The sequence below is a fragment of the Heloderma suspectum genome, chromosome 2 (assembly GCF_057233095.1).
Source record: "Heloderma suspectum isolate Gila_16-S chromosome 2, 16-S_ref, whole genome shotgun sequence".
NCBI lineage: Eukaryota > Metazoa > Chordata > Lepidosauria > Squamata > Helodermatidae > Heloderma > Heloderma suspectum.
This window is the reverse complement of record NC_139459.1, coordinates 102183959-102206697: the sequence shown is the minus strand read 5'-3', so window position 1 is coordinate 102206697 and position 22739 is coordinate 102183959. Positions and strand designations below refer to the sequence as shown.

The 22739-nt window shown below is 43.5% G+C and overlaps 1 protein-coding gene across 3 annotated transcripts in view; it reads left to right on the top strand.

Annotated features, from left to right (window-relative positions):
- The window catches only part of ENTREP1 (endosomal transmembrane epsin interactor 1), a 52694-nt gene extending 30251 nt beyond the window's left edge, over positions 1 to 22443 (top strand). The window contains exons 7-12 of one of the 3 annotated variants that reach the window (XM_084834350.1): positions 7 to 136; positions 772 to 841; positions 16128 to 16277; positions 18012 to 18301; positions 19628 to 19720; positions 22244 to 22443. In XM_084834350.1, coding sequence (XP_084690476.1) covers positions 7 to 136; positions 772 to 841; positions 16128 to 16277; positions 18012 to 18301; positions 19628 to 19720; positions 22244 to 22330 — 820 coding nt within the window. In that variant the 3' untranslated portion in view covers positions 22331 to 22443. Of the gene's footprint in view, positions 1 to 6; positions 137 to 771; positions 842 to 16127; positions 16278 to 18011; positions 18302 to 19627; positions 20678 to 22243 lie in introns of those variants that run through there. The other 2 variants (XM_084834349.1, XM_084834348.1) reach the window with 2 other exon arrangements.
- The last annotated feature ends 296 nt before the right edge of the window (positions 22444 to 22739 follow it).

Genomic DNA, 22739 nt, shown 5'->3' with positions numbered 1-22739 from the left:
TTCTAGAATTCTCGGTTCTGATGTCATTCCATTGCCACACATTTATGGAGCCAGAATTAAAGGAGTTGAGGTTTTCTGCCCACTTGATCCCCCACCTCCTTACGAAGCTGTGGTGAGCCAGATGAGTCATGAGCAGGTACTGTTTATTGGATTCCACCAGCTTAATGTGCTTTCACAGTAGTCCAGGATAAACCATCTGATTCTTCAGACTATTGAATTTACTTTTAGTAAATCATAAATCAAAGTTGTTAAAATGGGAATGAAAGGTGTTTAACCTTATTTGGAGTATATGCATCTCTAGTAGATACTTCCTAAAACTGAGTGTGCCATTTGAAGCTGATGAGTAATAAAATATTATAATCAATTTTTAAATAAGCTTGCTGGTTATCTGAACTTCTTAAGTGTAGAATGTATTTAATTAGACATTTTTAATTAGATAATTTAATATTTTCCCCTTGGGGGTTAGGTTCTCTTCCTTGTTTGCACAATTCATTCTAATAATAAAAGATACTGGGTTTACAATAATAGAATTTAGGCTTTTTTGTCTAGTGTCTTATAAACACCTCCAAGTATGGCCTAAGAATTATGTGCTTGCTGCCTCTTTAATATGTGTTGGTGAAGGATAGGTGTCTATTTCACTGACATGCTGAAGAACTGTTAAATTGTCCTAAATTTTGTTAGAAAATTCGTTATATTCTTTTATGTGTAAATCTTATGAAGTGTGAATCTTTCTGACTTCCTGTTATTGACTCCTGCTAATTTTCTGTTTAGGAAGGTGCATTTCAAATTGCAGATGTTGCGGAAGTAGTTAATGAACCACCAGAACAAAATGTATCTCAAGGTAAGGATTGCTTTTAAGATGTTTTGCTAGGGTTAATGATGAATTACAAAGGAATATGATTTTTTTCTCTAATTGAAACCACCTTTTCTTTCTGCATCTCTGTAAAACATGTTCCCTAGTAGGGTTTTCAACAGTGCAGCATCCATGTCTTCCTTTTCTATATATACACATGTGTGTTGTCTCTGACATTTGATTTCATTAGAACAATTAGAACTGGGGGAAAGTGACCATGTTGCACTTGAGTTCTTGGTTCTAAGGGAAGCAAAAGTTGAGTGTAGTCAAACGCGTACCCTGGATTTAGGAAAGCTGATTTTAATAAACTCAGAACAATGATCAGTAAGGTCCCATGGCAAGCGACGCTAATGAGAAAAGGAGTCCAAGATGGGTGGGAGCTCTTAAAAAAGGAAATTCTCAAGGCACAATCACAAACAATTCCAACAAGAAGAAAAGGTGGAAGACAACAGAAGAAGCCAATGTGGCTTCACAAAAAGCTTAGGGATGACCTGAAAACAAAAAAGGACACATATAGGAAGTGGAAAGAAGGCCAAGTAACAAAGGAAGAGTACAGGCAGGTAGTACAGAATTGCAGGGATGGTGTCAGGAAGGCTAAAGCTGAGAACGAGCTGAGGTTAGCGAGGGATGCTAAAAACAACAAAAAGGCTTTCTTCAGCTATGTGCATAGTAAAAGGCAGAGGAAATAAATGGTTGTTCAGCTATTAAATAAGGATGGCAAAACGATAACAGATGAAAAAGAAAAGGCAGAGGTGCTCAATTCCTACTTTGGCTCAGTCTTCTACCAAAAGAGGGTCTATGACCCCCCTGGCAAAGGCGAAGTAAAGGCTGAAGGGGCAGGATTGCAGCTTGAGATCAATAGGCATATGGTCAAGGAACACCTAATGACTTTGAATGAGTTCAAATCTCCAGGGCCAGATGAACTGCATCCTAGAGTAATAAAGGAACTGGCAGAAGAACTCTCAGAAGCGCTGTCTATTCTCTTTGAGAAATCATGGAAGACGGGGGAAGTGCCAGATGACTGGAGAAGGGCTAATGTTGTCCTTATCTTCAACAAGGGTAAAAAGGAGGAACCTGGGAACTACAGACCAGTCAGTCTGACATCAATCCCAGGGAAAATTCTGGAGCAGATGATAAGCAATCCATCTGTAAGCACCTTGAAAACAATGCTGTGATTACTCGAAGCCAACATGGATTTGTCAAAAACAAGTCTTGCCAGACAAATCTGATCTCATTTTTTGATCAAGTAACCTCCCTTATAGACCTTGGGAATGCTGTAGACATCATATACCTTGACTTCAGCAAAGCTTTCAACAAAAAGCCCCATGATATCCTGATGAGCAAACTAGCTCAAAGTGGGCTAGATGAAACAACGATCCGGTGGATCCACAGTTGGCTACAGAATCGGACTCAAAAGAGTGCTTATCAATGGGACCTTCTCAAACTGGGGAGAGGTAACGAGTGGGGTACCGCAGGGCTCAGTCCTGGGCCCAGTGCTCTTCAACATTTTTATTAATGACTTGGAGGAGGAGGTGCAGGGAATGCTGATCAAATTTGCAGATGACACAAAATTGGGAGGGAGAGCTAATACTTTGGAAGACAGAAACAAAATTCAAAGTGATCTGGATAGACTGGGCAGAAAACAACAGAATGACATTTAATAGGGACAAATGCCAAGTTCTGCACCTAGGAAAAAGAAACCAAATGCACAGTTACAAGATGGGGGTTACGGGGCTCAAGAACACTACAAGCGAGAAAGATCTTGGAATTGTTGTCGATCACAAGCTGAATATGAGCGAACAATGTGATGTGGCTGCAAAAAAGGCAAATGCTAATTTGGGCTGCATTAATACTAGAAGCATAGCTTCCAAATCCCGGGAAGTACTAGTTCCCCTCTACTCAGCACTGGTTAGGCCTCATCTGGAGTACTGTGTCCAGTTCTGGGCACCACACTTTAAGAAGGATGCAGACAAACTGGAGAGGGTTCAAAGGAGGGCAACAAAGATGATCAGAGGACTGGAAGCAAAGCCCTATGAAGAGATACTAAAAGTACTGGGCATGTTTAGCCTTGAGAAGAGAAGACTGAGGGGAGATATGATAGCACTCTTCAAGTACTTGAAAGGTTGTCACAGAGAAGAAGGCCAGGATCTCTTCTTGATCATCCCAGAGTGCAGGACACGGAATCATGGGCTCAAGTTACAGGAAGCCAGATTCCGGCTGAACATCAGGAAAAACTTCCTGACTGTTAGAGCAATACGACAATGGAACCAATTACCTAGGGAGGTGGTGGGCTCTCCCACACTGGAGGCCTTCAAGACAAGGCTGGACAGCCATCTGTCAGGGATGCTCTGACTTGGATTCCTGCATTGAGCAGGGGGTTGGACTCGATGGCCTTGTAGGCCCCTTCCAACCCTACTATTCTATGATTCTATGATTCTGTGATAATTGTTCACAGTTTAGAAGGATATTAGAGGTGGATCTCCTGCAAAAGTATGCACTGGAAACCCCACAGGAAGAAAACCAGCTTAGGGATGGCTAGTAATTTTGATGGGAAATATTAAAAAAAGAAAGAAAAAGGGTTCAGTCCCTGGAGTCCCTAGGTAGACCTGGAAAAGACTCTGTCTGAAACCCTGGAGAACCGCTGCCAGTCAGTGTAGACAATCTTGAGCTAGATGGACCAGGGATCTGACTCAGTGTAAGGCAGTCTCCTGTATTCCTAAAATAAATACTTACCTTTCTGTGCCTGTTCTCTATGCAACTTATCCTGCTCCCCTGCTTCCCTATTGATTTTTGAGATTTTCACACTCCTGGAAGGAATTAACATTATTTAACTTAATTTTTGCTAGCTTCATTTCTGTTCATGTAATACTGGAAGTGAGTTTCAAAATACGTTCCTTCAGTGTAAAAGGAACACTTTTACACTGTTACGTTCCTAATACATTAAAGTTAGACAGTTTTACTGATTTCACTGTGAGAAATTTAAACACAGACTTAACTCTCACAGGCTTGAAAATATTGAGAGATAAAAGCGCCTAGCCTTGTCTAGATCACACACCTTTGGTGTTCCACACATTCAAAAGTTATTTTACTGTGGAAAATGATCTGCACCTTTATTTATTGACATAGTTTATATCTCACATCTTCAACGTACGTTTCTGTTCCCAATGTGGTTAACTAAATAGTAAGATACCACAGAAGTAATAGATAGTAAATAGATAATAAAAATATGGCATACCAACCAAAACAACAAACCAAAACAGCAACAGTCTAATCAAATAACAAAAATTCAAAATTACTCAAAAGTTTTAAAAATGCGAAAATGTACCACTTCTTGAGAGCCTGAGAAAACATACATGTATTTGCCTTGTGTTGCATCCAGCTGTGCCTGTCTACCAGCAGAATGGACACCAGATGGAACCAAAACCAAATCTGCTCCAAAGAATTGGATGCTCTGGAGTAGACCGGGGGTGGGGGGGACAGGGGGAGAACAGGAAGGGAAAGTCCTGCTGCATGAATGGAAGTCCATTTGCTTGAAATTGGATGTCACTCTTGGTGCCTAAATGATAGTAATGAGGGTGCTAGGCACACCCCTTTGGGGAGGGCATTTCAAAGGTGAGGCACCTACTGAAAGGGTGCTCTCTCCAGTTGCCACCTGTTGCACTTCAGATTGGCCAGGACACTGGAGCAAGGTCTAAGATAATGGTCTCAGTGGACAGGCAGATGGATGCAGGTGAAGGTAGTCCAACAGTTATTTGTGTTGTAAGCAGTTTAAATTGAGCCAGCTCAGGAGCCAGTTGAGTTCATCCAGTACAGGTGAGATATGATTTCTTTGCCCATTCCCCATTAGCAGTCTAGCCAGAGTGTTCTGGACTACCTGCAGTTTTTGAAATATCTTCAATGGCAGCCCTACATAAAGCATGTTCCAATAAACCAGCCTAGAAGTACCTTGCAAGCTTCTTAGTGAAGTGGGTAATTAACTGATGGGGAACTGAGGTTGAATATGTGTCTGGGATTTTAATCTTGATCTAAGTACAATCCTGCATCCATTATATCAGTAGTGGGGAACCTCCAACTTGTGAGCATAATCTGGCCCACAGAGGATTCCCATCCGACTTGTGGAGGCTTGGCCTCCCCAAGCCCTTCCCCCTGACTTAGAGGCTTCAGGGGGCTTTGGGAGGAGGTGGGGACAAGAATACCCTTGTTATCTCTGATCACAAGGGGATTCCTCTGTGTGCTGCTCCTCCTCCAAGTGGAAGGTCCCAAAAGAAAAACAGCAGCCCCTGAAGGGCTTCCCACCTCCTTTTCTCTCTTTTTCTCTCTCTCGTTCTGCCTTGCCTAGTGAAATGGAGAGCAAGATTAATGCTGCTTCCTCCCTCCCCCTTTGAAAAAAATAAAGTTTGGAATGTCTTTTCACATTTTACCAGTTATCCCCCTTTTCCTTTTCATTTCCTTTCCTCAAAAAACTACTAGCTGACAGCACAATGATATACATGCCTACTCAGAAGTCAGTCACATTGACTTCAGTGGTGTTTACTGCTGGGTAAGGGGGACTCCAAACAGGATAAGAAGAAACTGTGCTTGAGGGCATAACAGTAGGGGTTGCATGGGAGAGGGACGCGTTGGTTCTGTGTTGGTTTCAGAGGTGTTGGAGAATCTCTTTTGGTGGAGGGGAAGAAGAGAGCATAAAACTAGACTTTAACCAGAGAAAACTGCATAATGTGGACCTTTGCTGGTGCACATGCATTAAACAATTTAAAAATCAAAAACCCCTGAGACAGCGGGGCTCGTCTTACCACCATCACTCCTACTTCTAACAGAGTGCAAGCACTACAGTGACATGTGGCACACATTCGCATCACAAAGTGACACGCCTGTGCTCATATGACCTTTCAAACTCCTCCTACTTCTCCCACAATTACAGTGCTATACATTGAGGTATGGCACTTGCTCACATTATAAACACAGCAGATACTTCACTGTATTCATTAACGTGTGCCCACCATGCCTACCAAGCAGCAATTGCGTTTGGAAAAAATAACAGCATAGCAGTGCCCCACAAACAAAAGGGGCTCCAATGTAGATCCTCCATGGTCTCAATAGAATTAGTCAGGGCCAGAAATATTGGAACAAGGATAACTGTTTTGGAAGTTGGCCTCTGTACACCACCACATTGAAGCTGAAAGGAAACACACCCAGATGGGAGCGAAGTCAGGACTTTCAGCTGTAATTCAAGGGGTGTGACAAAAGTGGGGCACTAACCCTTCAGGAAGGACAGCCAGTGGCATACACACACACCCATTGTTGGTGGCTTACAAGTAATGGAACAAACCAGCATCATTTTATTTATTTATTTATTTATTTATTAAATTTATTAATCGCCCATCTGGCTGGTCACCCAGCCACTCTGGGCGATGAACAAGCATATAATAAAACAGTTTAAAACAATAAAATTCTACAATAAAAACATTTTCTAAAATACCCTAACCCACCCCAAATGCCTGCCTGAACAACCATGTTTTTAATGCATGGCGGAAGCTCATTAAAGAGGGGGCATGGCGGAGTTCCCTAGGGAGGGAGTTCCACAGAGTGGGGGCCACCACAGAGAAGGCCCTCTCCCTCATCCCCACCAGTCTAGCTGTCCTGGCTGATGGGACAGAGGGAAGGCCATCCGAGGCTGACCTTGTTAAGCGGCCTGTCTGGTGTTGCTGGAGGTGCTCCTTGAGATAGGCTGGGCCGGAATCATGTAGGGTTTTAAAGGTCAAAACCAACCAACACCTTGAATTTGGCCAGGAAAACAACTGGTAACCAGTGCAACTCCTTCAGCACTGGAGTGATGTGATCTCGCCGGCGGCTGCCTTTAATCAGGCGAGCCGCCACGTTCTGTACCAGCTGCAGCTTCCGAACTGTCTTCAAGGGTAACCCCACATAGAGCGCATTACAGTAGTCTAAACGAGAGGAGACCAGGACATGTACTACCATTGGGAGCAGATGGTTGGGAAGGAAGGGGCACAGCTGCCGTATCAGATGGAGTTGATACAGCGCTGGACAGCTGGGAGTCCAAAATGACCCCCAGGCTGCAGACCTGATCTTTCAAGGGTAGCCATACCCCATTCAACACCAGGTCAGCATCCCCCAGCCTCCTCTTGTCTCCCACCAAAAGTACCTCGGTCTTGTCAGGGTTCAGCTTCAGCCTATTCCTCCCCATCCAGCCACTCACCATCTCCAGACATTTGGACAGGGATTCTACAGCCAACCTTGGTGAAGATTTGAACGACAGGTAGAGATACGTGTCATCCGCATATTGATGACATCGCACCCCAAACCCCCAGCGGCTTCACATAGATGTTAAATAGCACTGGGGAGAGTATGGAACCCTGCAGCACCCCACAAGTGAGTGGCCACGGGTCCGAAACCTCCTCTCCCAGTGCTACCCTCTGGTACCTGCCAGAGAGGAAGGACCGGAACCGCCACAATACGGTGTCTCCAATGCCCAACCCCTCCAGGCGGTCCAGGAGGATACCGTGGTCAACAATATCAAAAGCTGCTGAGGGGTCGAGGAGAACAAGGAAGGAGCATTCACCCCTATCCAGAGCCCTCCTCATATCATCCACCAACGCAACCAAGGCCGTTTCTGTCCCATGCCCAAGCCTGAAGCCTGACTGAAATGGGTCTAGATAATCGGCTTCTTCCAAGTATGCCTTCAACTGCATCGCCACCACCAGTTCAATCACCTTGCCCCAAAATGGCAGATTCGAGACTGGGCGAAAGTTGTTCAGAACTTGGGGATCCAAGGAGGGTTTCTTTAAGAGCGGTCTTATCACTGCCTCCTTGAGGGCTGATGGCATCATTCCCTCCTCAAGGGAGGTGTTCACCACCGCCCTGATCCCCTCACCCAGTCTCTCTCTGCAGCCCATAGTGAGCCAAGATGGGAAAGGATCAAGTAAGCAGGTGGTCGGCCTTACAGATGAAAGCACCTTGTCCACTTCATCAGAAGGAAGAAGCTGGAACCAATCCCGCAAAACCGGTTTGCCACAGGCTGCCTCTTGCTCACTAACTGTATCCACAGTGCACGGAGTAACACTCCTAATCTGATCAACTTTATCTGCAAAGTGCCTTGCCAAGGCCTCACAGGAGGCCTTAGAATGCTCTAGTGGTTCAGGAGCCACAGGACTGACCAGGCTCCAGACCACTTGGAACAGCACTCTGCAGATGCGATAGAGGCAGCATAATTTTCCTTTTTTGCTGCCTTCACCACCACGTGGAAGGCTGAAGATACAGCTCTAGCCTGTGTCTGATCGTCTTTGGAGCAAGACTTCCGCCACCGGCGCTCTAGCCGTCTCACCTCCTGTTTCAGAGCTCGTAACGGCGGATTGAACCATGGTGCAGTCCCAGCCCTGTTCAGGGGGAGAGGGCATTTCGGAGCCATCCAATCTAATTCTCCAGTGATTGTGGCATTTCAGCCACCCACCAGGGTCTCAACCGAGTGGCAGTTGGCGTGCTCGAGAGAATCCCCAGGCGCGTTCAGGAATCCATTTGGATCCATAAGACGCCTGGGGCGGACCATTTTAATAAGTCCTCCACCCCTGCAGAGGGGTTGTGGAACAGAGAAGTCCAACGTCACCAGATAGTGATCTGAACATGACAAGGGGGTGGTGGATATACCCCCGACTTCCAGATCACTCCCCGCTTCTCCAGAAACAAACACAAGGTCTAGGGCATGACCGGCTACATGGGTGGGCCCAGTTAGAATATGGCACAGTTCCCAGGAAGCCATGGTCTCCATGAAGTCCCGAGGTGCTCCTGTGAGGATGGCCTCTGAATGTACGTTGAAGTCCCCCAACACCAATAAGTTAGGGGACTGTACACACACATCAGAGACCACTTCAGGCACCTCGGCCAGGGAGTCAGTCATGCAGCGGGGTGGACGGTACATGAGCAGAATCCCCAGACTGCCCTTCGGGCCCAACCTCTAGTACATGCACTCAGCAACCTTGGTCTCCTGGAGAAGGGGTCTGGTGAAGACCAAGGACTCTCGGTAGAGAACAGCCATTCCCCCTCCCCGATCCCCAGCCCTTGGCTGCTGTGCATACGAAAATCCGGCTGGACACATGGCCGCAAGAGTTGGAGCAGCGGCCTTGGCCAGCCAGGTCTCCATGCCAGGTCTGCACCCTCATCCGGGATCATGTCATGGATGAGGGAGGTTTTCTGGGTAACAGACCTGGCATTGCAGAGCAGCAAACGAAGGCCAGAAGATGGAGTCACACCTCCCCCAGCCATCCTTTGGCTCTGGACAGGCCCAGAGCAGGGGACAGATAACTACACATCTCTCCCTTGTTCCCCTTACCTGGCATAGCCTGCACCTAGCGCTCCTCCAGTACCTGCCACCCAGCCTTGGTATGTTCCGGCCCCCAACACTCCCCCCACTGCCTGTCAGGTGGACACATGCCCCCTCGCTCCCGCCTATCAGGCAGGCTACCCAACCCTAAAAACACAACAGAATCCCACAGAAATTAAAAAATAAATAAATTTAAAAATCCCCTTAAAAATACCGCCAGGCAGGAGTCCACGGTAGTGATAGTGGTGGTGGTGGCGGCACAGCAGCAGCAGGCCCAGCAGCAGCAGCAGCAGCAGGCACGCCTCTTCCCCAGTGGTAGCAGCTTCTCCTGCAGGCCCTGGCTCTCCCAGGCCACCTCAGCCAGCCAGCTTATGTAGCCCCTCCAGGAAGGGGCAGGTGGAAGCAGCACAGCTGGCTCGGTACCTGGGGGCCTGGTCCTGGTCCTGCAGGGACTGGCGGTCTGCCAGGCAGAAGTCCGCAGGGAAGGCCTGGTGTTGGTGGTGGCAGCAGCTACAGCAGGCCCGGCAGCAGCAGGCACGCCTGTTCCCCAGTGGTGGCAGTTTCTCCTGCAGGCCCTGGCTCTCAAACTTTTCAAACTTAATTTCAAACTTAAGGGTCGCCTTTAATACCTGGATGAAAATTCTTTGCAGTCAATGACTGCCTGAAGTCTGGAACCCATGGACACGACCAAATGCTGAGTTTCCTCCCTTGAGATGCTTTGCCAGGCCTTTACTGCAGTTGCCTTCAGCTGCTGCTTGTTTGTGGGTCTTTCTGCCTTCAGTCTTGTCTTCAGGAAGTGAAAAGCATGCTCTGTGGGATGGAGATCAGGTGACTGACTTGGCCATTGAAGAATATCCCACTTCTTTGCCTTGAGAAACTCTTGGGTAGCTTTTGCTGTATGTTTTGGGTCATTATCCATCTGCAATGTGAAGCGGCGTCCTATCCGTTTGGCGGCATTTAGCTGAATCTGAGCAGAAAGTATAGCCCTATTCACTTCAGAACTCATCCTGCTGCTTTGATCAGCAGTCAGGTCATCAACACCAGTGACCTGGTTCCATTGGCAGCCATACATGCTCATGACATAACACTGACTCCACCATGTTTGACAGATGTGTATGCTTTGGATCAGGAGCTGTTCCTTTCCTGCTCCATACTTTTCTCTTCCCATCATTCTGGTACAAGTTAATCTTGGTTTCATCAGTCCAAAGAATCTTATTCCAGAACTGGACAGGCTTTTTTAGGTGTTTGCTGGCAAAGGCTAATCTGGCCTGTCTGTTCTTGAGCGTTACCAGTGCTTTGCACCTTGTTGTGAAGCCTCTGTATTTACATTCATAAAGCTGTCTCTTGACTGTAGATGTTGACAATGACATGCCTACCTCTTCAAGAGCGTTCTTGACCTGGCTAGATGTTGTGAAAGGGTTCCTCTTCACCATGAGCAGAATTCTGCGGTCATCCACTTTAGTTGTCTTCTGTGGTCTTCCACGCCTTTTGCTGTTGCTGAGCTTGCCAGTTCATTCCTTCTTTTTCAGGAAGTTCCAAACTGTTGTGTTGGCCATGCCCAATGTTTTTGCTATCTCTCTGATGGGTTTATTTTGTTTCCTCGGCCTAATGATGGCCTCCTTCACTCGCATGGACACCTCTTTGGACCTCATGTTGGGAGTTCCAATGAACAGCTACCAGATGTAAATGTAACACTCAGAACCACCTCCAGGCCTTTTATCTGCTTGATTGGTCATGGGGTACCCAGGAAACAGGCCACACCTGGCCATGCAGCTGCTTGTCAGCCATTCGTTCCATTACTTACGAGCCACCAACGATTGGTGTGTGTGTGTGTGTGTGTGTGTATGCCACTGGCTGTCCTTCCTGAATGGTTAGTGCCCCACTTTTGTCAAACCCCTTGAATTACAGCTGAAAGTCCTGACTTTGCTCCCATCTGGGTGTGTTTCCTTTCAACTTCAATGTGGTGGTACAGAGGCCAACTGCCAAAACAGTTATCTTTGTTCCAATATTCCTGGCCCTGACTGTATATTTTGTAGTGTAGAAATGCTGCTTTTAAAAATCATGAGTTCCAACATCGTTTTGTCCAGGTATTAACACACATAGCAACCTAAAAAGGATGTGGCTAAATGTGAGAGTCTTTTGTTTGTTATAGGAATGTTGACCTAATATTGACTTGATTTCAAAGTGCCTACTAGATTGTTTTATCATGCTGAAGAACCTATTAAACCATTCCATTAAAAAAAACCCTACCAAATAAGTGGTTTGGGTTGTGTGTAGATACTCACTCATTCACTCTGAGCATGGACCATGCTTTGCCTGAATATGCCTACAAGTGAAACATACACTGCTGATATTTCATATCCATTATTTTACAGTTGTCGTAGATTTTTGACAAAAGAGCATTCCACCGAACTGCCTATCCCTCTCCAATTAGAACTGATTTTGTTGCTCCGTACTCAGTGTGATTAGAATGTAGCAAGCAGCAGCAGCAGAAGTGGCCATGTTTGTTCAACAATATTTAGCAATACAATTTTAAATAGATTAAGGGAAATGCAAAAAAAAAAAAAGGTATTTTACCTATGAAGGATTTATGCAAATTTTTCTAGGAAAAGTCTGTGAATAAGCAATGGACTTTTAAGTTATACATAGAATAAATTCATTTTGGTACTGTACAGAAATAATGTTGTATCCTATCAAGGAAAAGCTGACTACAGAAACCTTGATGTGATGACATAATGTTTACAGTTCTGTGTCACTAGATGGACAAGGACAGACGTAGATTAAGGCTGATTTATAGTATCTTTCTGGTAATATAATACTAATGCTGTTAGAAACATGGGTGGCAAAGAAGAGGTATGTTTCGGACAGACTGATTCTCTCTGTCTATTTGGCAGTGCTTGGCAACAGCATTGATTGCTTAACTGTGGAGTTGCTGGATGACACGAAATCTGTCGGGCTCTGGCAGAAACTCTGAAACCTGGCTTTCTTGTGGAAGGAAGCTGCCATATTCCTGGGGCCAGGCAAGGAGCTTTTGATTTCTAAACCAGACGTAATTTATTCTGGGTAGTAATTCCCCCCTCGCCAATCCATTGCTATTCTCCTGTTGATTGTCCCTTGAAGGCAACAGATAAAGATATTAGCAGATGGCCTTCTCAGTTCAAGATGTTGATATCAGACACAAATAGAACTTTGCAGTTCAGGTGGCTTTTGTTTACAATTATTTTGGAAAATTCAACTGTTTATTTTAATAGGTACTGGGCCAAGCTGATTGCTCATGAACTTGTTTCTAAAGCCTGTTTTATCACTTTGGTATCATTACTAGAAGAGTAAACTGAGCTTTTTCTTTTTGCCCACAATGCTTGCTACTTCATGTTCAGCAGATGAGCAGAGGTGATGCCCCTGATCTTTAAATCTTTTCATTCAGCCTTGCTGAATTAACTGTTTTGTTTGTGGCCCCTGCTCTTTGACTTCAGTGATTAATTGTTTGTTTGTTTGTTTATTGTATGGCACATTCACATCACATTACAATAAAAACATAGAGCATAATATGAAATATAAAATATAGACAGGAAGATCACAAACATATGTCTAGGTTACTGATACCGTTTTTTGCTTCACTTGTCACAGCCAGGAAATCAGTGAAATCACTTCAGTGATGAATAATATCAATGTAATAAAATAGATGTATTTATTTTTATTTATGTAATGGATTTTTAAGCCACCTTTCTGGATAGATTATCCTCCCAAGGTGGTTTACAATAATCAATAAAACAATATAATAAGATCATATAAAAACAACATTAAACTTTTAAATATACGATCACTCACACAGAAAAAACCATGACAGCTGCACATAAATCAATAGATCTGATAAAAACAATCAGATAAAAATAACAGCAGTAAATGAAAACATTAAAATAGTGGCAGCAGGTAAAAACAGTTACAGCACCACAATCACCCAAAAGCTGACTAGAATGAAAGAGTCTTTAGAACCTGCCTAAAAACCAATAAAGAAACCTTTCATATATAATGAAAAACTGGTTCTGGATAGGCCAAGTATGGCAAATCCTGGATTGGTAGGCTTTCTGGATATGAAAGTGGGTCCCAGAAAAAATCTGGAACATCTTTACCACCTTGTCTTGCATTTTTGGATTCCTCATATCACTGAATTAGTCCTGGAAAATTCTCCTGTTCATATACATTCATTTCATATACATTCATTTTCATTCATTTTATTTATTTCATTACCTTTTAGGGCAAGCCCTAATAAGGCGGCTTACAATAACAATGTTGAAAACCAATACAACAATGGAATAAATAATATATAATTAAAAGAGAGTGAGAGCCAGCAATAAAATCCATTAAAAGCTTGATGAAATAAAATAGTCTTTAGGGTCCACTTAGGCCACATAAGAAGGGACAATAAATAATTATCAGAGGAAAGAAATAACATGAGTACCTGAGAAGAGCCCTGCTGGATCAGACTAGCCTTATACAGAGTGGCCCAAAAGTAGGTATACAGTATAGTTTATTTTCATTTTATTACATTGTTTATTACATTTACTTTTGTTTAAAACTGTTTAATCTCGTAAGTGCTCGAAATGTATTCCGTCAACGTTGCAACATTTCTACAACATGTCCTACAACACCTTCGCTGGACAGTGCACCCCACACTGTGACACCTGGCTGGTTCAGTTGAGATGTGATAGTCAAATGAGGATTTTCATCTGCCCAATACACACAGTTATGCCTGTTCACGTGGCCTGACAACTTGAAAGAAGCCTCATCTGACCAGATAATCTTATCAAGAAGGTCTGGTTCGTTAGAGATTTGGTTATACATAATCTCACAGAATTGCAACCGACGATCTGGGTCATCTTCCAGAAGACCATGTAACAGTCTTGGACAGTACGGCTTCAATTTCAATTTACGCATTAAGCGTTGCAAGGATGTTCTAGGTATGGATAGCTGCTTAGACGCACGTCGTGTGGACTTTTTCAGACTGTTCACAAATGTCAGAGCGACTCTAATCTCATTTTCTTCTGTCATAGACGTCCTAGGACGTCCAGATTTCGGTGCATTAGCCACTGCACCTGTTGCTTCAAATTTATCTCTAAGACGATAAATTGTCAGACGTGTTGGTGGAGGAGTGTCAGATGCTTCTTGCCACACTGTGCACACCCACTCAGCATTTTCAGTCTTCCAGCACTGCTTTAGAATCCTCTTTCTTTGTTCTTGACTCAAGTTCGCTGCCATCATTCACAATATCAGTAAAAAAAATAACTAAACAACTGTATACCTACTTAAGGGCCTCACTCCCCTCACTCTCTACACTTAACTGATTTAACTGTCACTCTCTGTCACTCACTCTTCCCAACTGTCATTCTGACTCCACCCACACATCTACTCACACATTCTCTCCCCCTGCCATCAACATTCTAAACAACTGTATACCTACTTTGGGGCCACCTGGGTATAATCCAGCATTCCGTTTGCTCATTGGCCAACCAAATGCCCATGCCAAGCCCATAAGCAGAACATGAGGGTGATAGCACCCTCCCATTTGTATGCCCCAGCAACTGCTGTGCAGCAGTATACTGCCTCCAGTACTTAGCCATCATGACCAGTAGCCATTGGTAGCCTTATATCCAATAAATTTGTCTAATCCCCTTTTAAAGCCATCCAAGTTGGCGGTCGTCACTACCATCTTGTCGTAGTGAATTCTATAATTCCACAAGTGTGGAGCCCCCATTGAAAAGGCCCTGTCCCTGGTACCTGCCAACCTGATCAACATAAGCATCAAGCCAAAGAACAGGGCCTGAGGCTGATCTTAGGGCCTTTACAGGTTCATGCGGTATAGGCAGTCCTTCTAATAACCTGGTCCCAAACTGTTCAAGGTTCTAAAGGTTAGTACCAGCAGTTTAAATTGAGCTCGGAAACAAATGGGTAAACAGTGCAACAGATGTGCAAAATATGTAATATGTTCAAACCACCTAGCCTTCACATGCATTCTGGTAGCTGACTTTTGCATCGGCTTATATTTTTGAATGCTCTCTTCCAAACTGAACCTCAAGAGTACATTAACACTATTTGCTTCAGTTTCTGAGGGACCTCTTAAAATATTGGCCCCCTGTAAACGTCTACAGTAATTGTAGTGGTTTTAAATAAATCTTTCCGTGTGTGTGTGTGTGTGTGTGAGAGAGAGAGAGAGAGAGAGAGAGAGAGAGAGAGTTTGTGTGTATATAGGGGAGGGGGTATGTGTCTTTGCAAACTAATGCAAACCTAGCAGATATGAACAGATCCAAATTCCTCTCCAGTAGTGAATAGTCTGCAGTTTAATATACTGTACTTTCTGACAAAATCATACAGCCAGTATTGGCAAAGCAGCTGATCCTCTGTGGCAGGAAGCCTGGTGTTTTATTCCTCTAAAAGAGAAGTCCATTTAAATATTCACATTCACGTGTGCTCCATACCTTTGGAAAAAGTCTCTTTGTCCCCATGTTTGTCGTGACATCTGTATATGTACCAGTTTGCATATGCGTGTGAACGAGGATGTATCACCACACATTTGCCCTAACATTTGTAAGATATTTTATTTATACTTTGCTTTATTGAGTAATCTGAGCATAGTTTGCCAGATGTAACACACTAAGGGTTTTTAAAAGATTCTCATGAGTGCCCTATTGCTGGCACCTATGACAATGGGTAATTCTACTTTTATAAATATATTGTAATTGGTAGCTTTACTCTTATAACTCGATTTCAGAGATGACTTTTGTTTAAAATGTATTGCTAAGAAGACAATACTTAGCTTAAAAATCACCTTGGAAATTGAACTACAAGAATTTTCAATAGATCTCCTAAGGATCTTTTTGTCAATGAACTATATGCAAGCATACTCTAGCTGGTTTTCCTGTCCCTTTCTCTTGTTTTTTGCAGTAGATGGAGGTGCTCTCAGTTCTCTGACTAGAGAGGCCACCTTGCATCCAGGTCCTAGTTCGACACCTGCAGGAACCTGCAGGAAAGCCCTCAAGCCTCTCAGAAAACGATCAAAAAGTGATCCGGTGGTGCATGGCCTTCCACTCAGAGGTGACTGATCGGAAAATTTGTTCTACTTTTTTGTCTGCGGCCACAAAATTAACGAGTCATATTTGCACATAAGACTGCTTGGTCTCCAATGGGACTGTTGCCTTGGAAGGGAAAGTTATCTAATGGAAAAATGATGGGTATATCTGCCTTGTTAGTATGGCTCAGTGTGTGTACTTAAGCCCATTCAGTGAGTCCTTGACCAAAGTAGCATTTGAACCTAAGTTTTTTGGACCCAAAGCCAAAATTCAAGCTCCTGGAATATAATGCCATACGGAGCTAGAATGTACTTTAAATTCCTGGGTGCCTGTATAAACCTCTTGTGAGCTACTTCTATGCAAGACTAAATAATATTTGAAATTCTTTGTGGCCACCATCACATTTCACAGCAACCAGGTGTCTGAGTTTTCTGGGTCTGGTTCCATGCTTCTAGCATACAGTCAAGTCTGCATCCATGAAATTAACAGAGTAACCAGGGAGACGTTGACAGTATTGTTTATTCAGGGTATAGAATAGCTATGTTAAGTCACAATAAAATGGATGCCTATATCTTTGAAAGATGTATATCTTCAGTAGCAGTTGCCTTTTTCTGTTCGTTTATAAGCATTAAAATTACATATTTTTAAGCTAACAAGATTACCAGGCTCCCTTTTTGTTGCTTTCCAAAAATAGGTAATCTTGGTTTTTTACTGTAAGGGACCTTGTATACATATTTTCTGCTGCTTGATCTTTAATGTAAAGAACTTTAATATAATGAAATAACTTGCTCTGATCCCCATCCCCTTGCACTAATCATTGTCTCTCCCTTTTTAATCTCAACTGTGTGTCATCACTAGCATTTTTGTTTTAATTTGCAATGGGTCTGTCTTCACTAGGCATCACCAACAATGAATCCATGTCCTTAGACCCGTGCCCAGTTTAACTTTGCAAATCTGTCTATCCACTAGATCCCAGTCTTATTGGCTGGTTAGGATTATTGAAAATGTCTCCTAAATAAACCCATGTGCAGATCCTGACATTTCTGCTTCAATAGGTTAATGAAAATCATCAGGTCTTTATACAGAATAGGGGAATTGCCTGGCATTGCCATAATTGGAGTGTGTATGTGTGTAAAATGTATATACAATGCATCCACACTTTTAGTATTGAACACCATGTGATTAGATCATTCCGGTTCTTGGTTCCAGTGATGATATTTTCTTCCCTTCTTCCAGTCCTCCATTCAGCATTCCCTGCTGAGCATGCACTTGAGGTCACACTTAATGTAGAGTTTTACTAATGTAAAAATAATGGCAGAATAGGGTAAGTTCTTGAGGGAAGAGGCAGTTGTTCTAGAAGTTCTTTTAGTGGCTGTTAATTATTTTACAGCCAGGGTGTGAAGAGTTATATTTGTAACAATACCCCAGCACCTGAAATCTTTCACTGGTTGGTCCACAGAGGCAATTAGTTCCTGTGATAGGGGGACTTTCATGTACCAGAACTTCCCACTTAAATCCCAAGTATTCATGGTGCAATTCTCATGTTACACTGTTGACTTGGTAATAAAATTAGATTTCCCCCTTTGTTTGGTCCTCTGGTATGACTTCTGAGAATCATTACCAAATAATTTCATTCAGAAAATATTGCATTTGACTTCTGTTATTTGATTATTTCCTTTTCGTTATGGGATTTCACTATCTGTGTTTTTTTATTTGAAATTATGCAGATGCATCAGTGAGATTCTCTTTTTGTCTCCAGCTCCAGTGCTAAGTTGTGAAGCTGCCACGCAAACAGAATTAAAACCAGAACTGGCTACTGTCATTTTGCGAAAGAGTTTGAGAGCAAAGGCTTTGCGCTTGAGGCCTCGGTCTTTGATAGACTACAAATCATACATCGATACTAAGCTGCTAGTGGCAAAGTTCCTGGAGCAGTCATCCAGCAGCATGACCCCTGACATACACGAACTAGTGGAAGACATAAAATCTGTTTTAAAATCAGATGAAGAACACATGGAGGAAGCCATCACCAGTGCCAGCTTCCTTGAGCAGGTAGTTTATTATTGTAGCTCAACTCCTAAATGCTTGCTCAGTGTAAGCAGCATCTCTGGCTTTCAGAATACAGATCCTGTTTGCAGCTGTACTTTTGGAAGTGAAGCGCAGTTCAGAGTGAGCCCTTTATCATGGCTTGCTGGCCTGTGTCAACTTTGTTCGGGGAAAGGAAAAACCTTGTTCATTCAAATCAGATAGTTTGGGGTTCCTTTCATTTGAGGGACTGCATGTGATGCTGGAGAAATCTATTGAAATTACGGATTGGTCATTGTTTGCTTATGCTCAGATGACGTTTTCTTCACACTCCCCCAAACCCCAATGCTAGTTAAAAGTGGCAAGAAGTGATGGATCTTTTCTCTTTTATTGAATAAGTAGTTGCCTGAATTTATAAAAGAACAAATTCCCAGCCTCACCCCTTTAGCAGGGTCAAACAGCAAGCAGGACAAGCATATATTAACTCACCTTTTCCCAGGTTGGTGCCCTCCAGATGTTTTGGACAGCTCCCACAAAACCTGACTATTGGCCATACTAGCTGGACTGATGTTATAGTCCAGAACATCAGGATGTCACCAGGTTGAGGAAGGCTGTAGTAATTATATATGGCAGTAGTGGTGGTGGTAACACAGGAAAGAAAGTCCTTTTATCCAGAAGTATGGAACAGGATTCTGCTCAGTTGGAAAATAACTAAAGGGACGATGGCACTTCCAGTTAAAACTGTCAGAATAATTTAACAGTGCATAAAAATATGGGTCACATCTTACTCCTTCCAACATTGGGCATCCACAGCTCTCTGAATGGGAGGTGCATAGGCTGTAGGGGACTCCTGCATATGCAACAATGCAAACAGGAGGGGCAGGGAGAGAGAAGAGGGGCCTGGCTCATTTCTTAACTCTTAATCTCTTTGCCATTTTTGATTCCTTAGTTTGCTATAAAACAAATTATTTCCTATGTGTAAGATTTCACGCTGTACTAGGAACAGCAGCAGAAATGGCCCAGTTTTTGAAACCAGCCATCTTGACACGTTTTTTTCTACTTCTATACTCTGGATAAAAGGCTAATGAGACCAGGGTGAGAGTACATACACCCTGTAGTCTTGGTTTTTGGGTACCCTATGAAATAAAAACTAATTTAGGGTGTATACTTAATTCCCAAATTTATATGAAACTTTACTATTTTTCATTATATTGCATGACTCTAGTTTGAGGATTATTTAAATTTTCATTATGAAAAGTGACTGCTCCTTAAATAAAAACAGAAATGGGGAGAGGGGGGTTATAAGGAAAACTTAACTACTTTTTCATTGTAATTTTCCCTTTTGCTCTGAAGGTAATGACCCCTGCTCACCCATGTACATCAAGAGCTCACACGCTGCCTTTTAGACATTACCCAGGACTCTTTCATTTGGAGAGCTGTGGGGATGTGAGTACTTTCACTACAGCAGAAACCCGGCTGCTAGAGAGGAGAACTCAGAGGACAGAGCAAGAAAGGCCTCATAGTCTCATTGGAGTTGTGCGGGAAACAGTGCTCTGAGCTCAGAGACCCACCATCAGATGCAGTGGCTTGGATCGAGTGTGCGCGACTGAACTGGTGGAAGTCTGGTGGAAGCAGACTTCCTCACCCCTTCTTCCCCATGGCAGCCGGAGGGTTGGGAATCCTGTTCAATGAGATGAGCTGTGGTTTGGGGGAGGGGGAGAGAAAGTTGGGTGGAGGCACCTTCTGTGAGCAGAGACTTTCCATCCAAGGCAGATCTTGGATCCAACCCAGTGAACAGACCAGGAAGCCATTCTGTGAATATGCAAGTAGATGGGGAAATCACTAATGTGGGTTTCATACTTACTGCTGCTTTAGGAAACAATACTTGAGAACAAACTTGGAGGAAAATACTTGCATGAAAACCTCAGTATGTTCTCATTCAAAGCTGTCTTTAAAACAAGGATATTCAGGTGCAGTTATATTTGAGGAGCACTTTTCTCTTTTTTGGATGTAGGGAAGAAACAAGACTGTATGTACATTGATGTTTATGGAAACAATTCATTCTTTCTACTTAAACTTATTGGAAGCACTTACTATATGGCTAGTTTCACATTTGATGAATACACTTTTTTTTTCATCTTAAAGGGAGTAAAGGATAGAATTAGCCACATCTATGGACCAAGTGGAGTTAAATTAAGGAAGATTTCCCCCACCCCCACGCATCTGCTGCAGAGCAGCATTGCTTTGCTGGATATCAGTGGAGTGATGCTTTCTTTAGCAGGCAAAACATATCCTGAAGCCCAGTTATTCAAGCATACAACAGAAAAATCATATTGTCACATGAACTGTTTTAGGGTAAAACTAGAGTCAGAATAAAGAGATTTTATAGTGTTCCTTTGAGCCACGGGCTGAGCCTAGCTGTCTTTCTTTGTATAAGCTGCTGCATTCAGCTGATCGTCATGTTTGCTAAAGGAAACTTAACTGCTTGAGGGCTGGGGAATGGTGGGTGGGGGCAGCTCAGAGTTGCTGTGCTCAGCTGGCTTCTGCTCCAAACCTGCAGATGCACTTTTTTCAGAGCTGAACCCTGAAGATGAAAGGTTGGGTTAAATGTAATACTGTGAGAGAGTTGCTTCCAGTGCAGCCTTATGGCTCTCAAAATCTGTGTCCTTGGCATCTGAAGCATTTGAGTGGCCAAAATAGAAGTCCTGTGGTCTTGGTGGGTGTTGTAGAAAACCGTCCAAAATTATACAAATTATTCAATCGCTCCTTCCTAAATATGGGAATGTTTTAGACTAGTATCTGCTTGAAACTTGCATGTTACAAAGGCACTTCCATGTTGGAAAATTCGTAAGAATTCATTGAATTACAGCAATCTCAATGGGGAGTAGAGAATTGCCTAGCTCCTTTCTTTTTGCACACCCCTGCAAGTGTAGTTGATCCCATTTGTGTGCGCCTCTCCCTCAGAATCAAAGTGAGCCTTTTCCCACGGTGTGTTTTGGCAGCTATTTGTATTTGCCTACAGTGTATTCAAAATCCAGTGTGACTCGTTATTATGATGAATATTTCTTCTGTTGCTAAAAATGAAAAAGCTTCATTTAAGGCAAAGATTCTCAAGGGGAGGTGAATTTCCACACAAGCAGCATTTTCCCCCATGTTTCTTCATTGAACTGATTGGAGCAGGAACCAATGTCTATATTTTCTATTCCTCCCCACTCTCATGACTTATATATGTTTCACAACAGGGGTCTGTGGGATTCATATGTGTATCTTGGCAGTGGTGTTCAGTGCTGCTTGACATTGGTCACTCACATAGTTCCGTGCTCCAGCTGCTCGCAGGTGCGTGCACCTGCAGAACCAGGGGCTGGCAACTTGTGGCCCTTCAGATATTGTTGGCCCACAACTCCCACTGTCCCCTTGCAAGCACAGCCAAGTGTGAGGGATGATGTGAGTTGCAGTCCAACATCTGGAGGCCCATAAGTTACCCACCCCTGGAGCAATTTAGATGGTTTATTTCCCTAATGCATACAAAGTGGTGCCCCAATATTTAAAAACTTGTTTTTAGGCAGCTTTTTATTATTTTTAGGAGGGGAAACCAATGAGACGCATCAGAAATTAAGCCCGTGTTTGTTTATACCAGGGGTGGGAAGCCTCCAGCCCATGGGGCTGACCCTCCTGTGCTGCAATTAGACTTTTAAAAAGCCAAGTTGCTGGGCAGGGTGGCATTGTCAGGGAGGCACTGCTAGGGACAGACGGGCTAACCCTCCTCAAGGATTGCACCCCTCCCTGGAAAATCACCCCCCCAATATTGCAATGAGGCACTTTAAGAAGGCTCCAGTGAAATCAGTGGAGGCTTTTAAAAGCCCAACTGCCACACGGGATAGGATTTTGGGGGATGTGTATGTGTGTACAGGTGGGTGTGCATGAAAGAGGGTAGGTGACCACTAGTTTTACTTATGCTCACTTTTGCAGGGCCCCCCTCCCATTTCTGGCTTGTTACATCTGAAGATTCCCAAAAGAGAATGTAGCCCTCTGGCTGAAAGAGGTTTTGTCTCCTGATTTACACTCTCTTCGCAAAGCTGAAGAGTTAAGAAAAACAATTTCTGCTCAAGTTTGTATATTTCGAATCAGTGTGTAACCTTTGAACAGAGAGTAAATCTACACCAAACATCCTTTTTACTATGTGTTTTTTGTTGAGGTATGAAAATTTACCATCAGTCTTATTCTCTGAGTGAGATAGTATTGCAATTTAGATCATGTTCATACATTGAAAAGGCTGGTTCTTTCTTCTACTATCCCGTGTGTGTGCAGGGAAATATCAGTTAGGCGGTATCTGTACATTGATACCCACAACGACTATCAGCAATTTTCATGCTTGTGGATTGCTGCCACAATCTCTCCTTGCACCCTGGGTTTGGCAGAACCAGCAGCCTTGTTGGGATTAGTGGATCTTGGCTTACAAGTCAGA